This window comes from Protobothrops mucrosquamatus, unplaced genomic scaffold, assembly GCF_001527695.2.
Source record: "Protobothrops mucrosquamatus isolate PMUCROS unplaced genomic scaffold, P.Mucros_1.0 scaffold7372, whole genome shotgun sequence".
In the NCBI taxonomy this organism is placed as follows: domain Eukaryota; kingdom Metazoa; phylum Chordata; class Lepidosauria; order Squamata; family Viperidae; genus Protobothrops; species Protobothrops mucrosquamatus.
In genome coordinates this window covers 1-1,626 of record NW_015393174.1, presented here as the reverse complement: position 1 = coordinate 1,626, position 1,626 = coordinate 1, and the positions used below count along the sequence as shown (strand labels likewise).

At 37.0% G+C, this 1,626-nt stretch overlaps 1 protein-coding gene across 1 annotated transcript in view; it reads right to left on the bottom strand.

The window, feature by feature from the left end:
* Positions 1-793, bottom strand: part of LOC107300540 (focal adhesion kinase 1-like) — a gene marked incomplete at both ends in the record, with an annotated part of 13,490 nt that extends 12,697 nt beyond the window's left edge. The window contains one exon of the mRNA XM_015829856.1: positions 682-793. Within this exon, the coding sequence (XP_015685342.1) occupies positions 682-793 (112 nt within the window). The remainder of the gene's footprint in view (positions 1-681) is intronic.
* Between the last annotated feature and the right edge of the window lie 833 nt (positions 794-1,626).

The window sequence follows — 1,626 nt, the reverse complement described above, 5'->3', positions numbered from 1 at the left end:
AGAAGAAAATGTGAATGTAGAGAAGAATAATTAGCAACCTGGTTGAATATCACAAAAAAAATATCCTGTTATCAGAAGTAATCACCATATTGTGTGTGTTTTTTCCCAAAGTAGAACTGTACCTCTTTGCAAAAACAAACAAAAATCATGTCAGAAAGACTTTATTAACAACAACAACAACAATAATAATAATAATAATAATGTTGGAAGGGACCTTGAACAACAACAACAACATCATCATCATCATCATCATCATCATCATCATCATTATTATTATTATTATTATCTGTGAACAGAGTATTTAATTCCCCCCTCCCCAGTTAACAAATCATTACAGATAGTGACCATCACTTGTTATTGGTTGTTTGTTTCTAATTTATCAAAGTTAGCTGGGCAGTAATTACTGAGGAGTCCTTGGTTGTTTTCTTGCAGACATTTCATGAAAACAACCACGCTCAAAGAGCACCAAGGACCCCACAGTTCAACCTACAAATATTCTCTTCTATTAGTAGTTATTAAAAAAAAAGTGTTGCTTGGATTTTAACCAAAAGGGAACCTCGGTCTGTTAAGTGGACTCAGCACTGCTCCTCTGTGAATTTACAAGCCGGCAGAAATAAAGCACTGAACGCTCTTTGAGGATAAAAGATATTTGAGATAAAACCGATCTTCACTCAATAGTACCTTGGGAGGAGCTTCATCGGATCCTCCAGAATCCCAGGACACGGTCACTTGTCGCCTGGACTCCATCCTTAGTCGTTCTTCCTGCTGCAGCTTTTCCTCCTCCAGGATCGTACTAAGGGAGAAACAAACGGAGAGCCAAAGATAAATGGCATTATGTCTCGGAATATAATAAACGTGGTCCTGGAGTCTCCTCCAAGTGCATTCCCCAAATCAGGGGTTCCAGACTGGAGACGAGTCAGGAATGCAGTAGACAAATACGTCTTCTTTTTTTTCAGACAGCAACAGAAACGGTTAGACTTTTCTAAAGCTATTCTGGAGGAAGGGGAGATGGAATGGGGGCAGGGAGAGAATTCCATGCCTTTGCAAAATTAGCCACTCGGCATTGAAATGTAAGACTTTTTAAACACTAACACACATACCAACGAAAGATATTTTTAGAAAGCTATGAGCGATTCCCCAAAGGAGAAAGAAAATCTGTACGTATGAATGAATGTAGATCTCATTCCTTTTGATTTTAAAAAAAGCTCTCCTAGAGCAAGTAAAAAAAAATATATTTGCTTGGGGGGGAAAAAAATGAACGTAGAAAATAAGGTTGCCCGATGACTGAAAAATCTTCTGACTCTCTTACAGTTTGGGAAGACTCACGACTCTGTTAGCAAATAACCTCATTTTTATTATTATTTTTTTTGAACAAATGAAACGTTCTCCTTAAAGAAGCAAAAATAAAAATGCAATCATTGCTTGGCGGGAAGAAGAAGAAGAAGAAGAAGAAGAAGAAGAAGAAGAAGAAGAAGAAGAAGAAGAAGAAGAAGAAGAAGAAGAAGAAGAAGAAGAAGAAGAAGAAGAAGAAGAAGAAGAAGAAGAAGAAGAAGAAGAAGAAGAAGAAGAAGAAGAAGAAGAAGAAGAAGAAGAAGAAGAAGAAGAAGAAGAAGAAGAAGAAGAAGA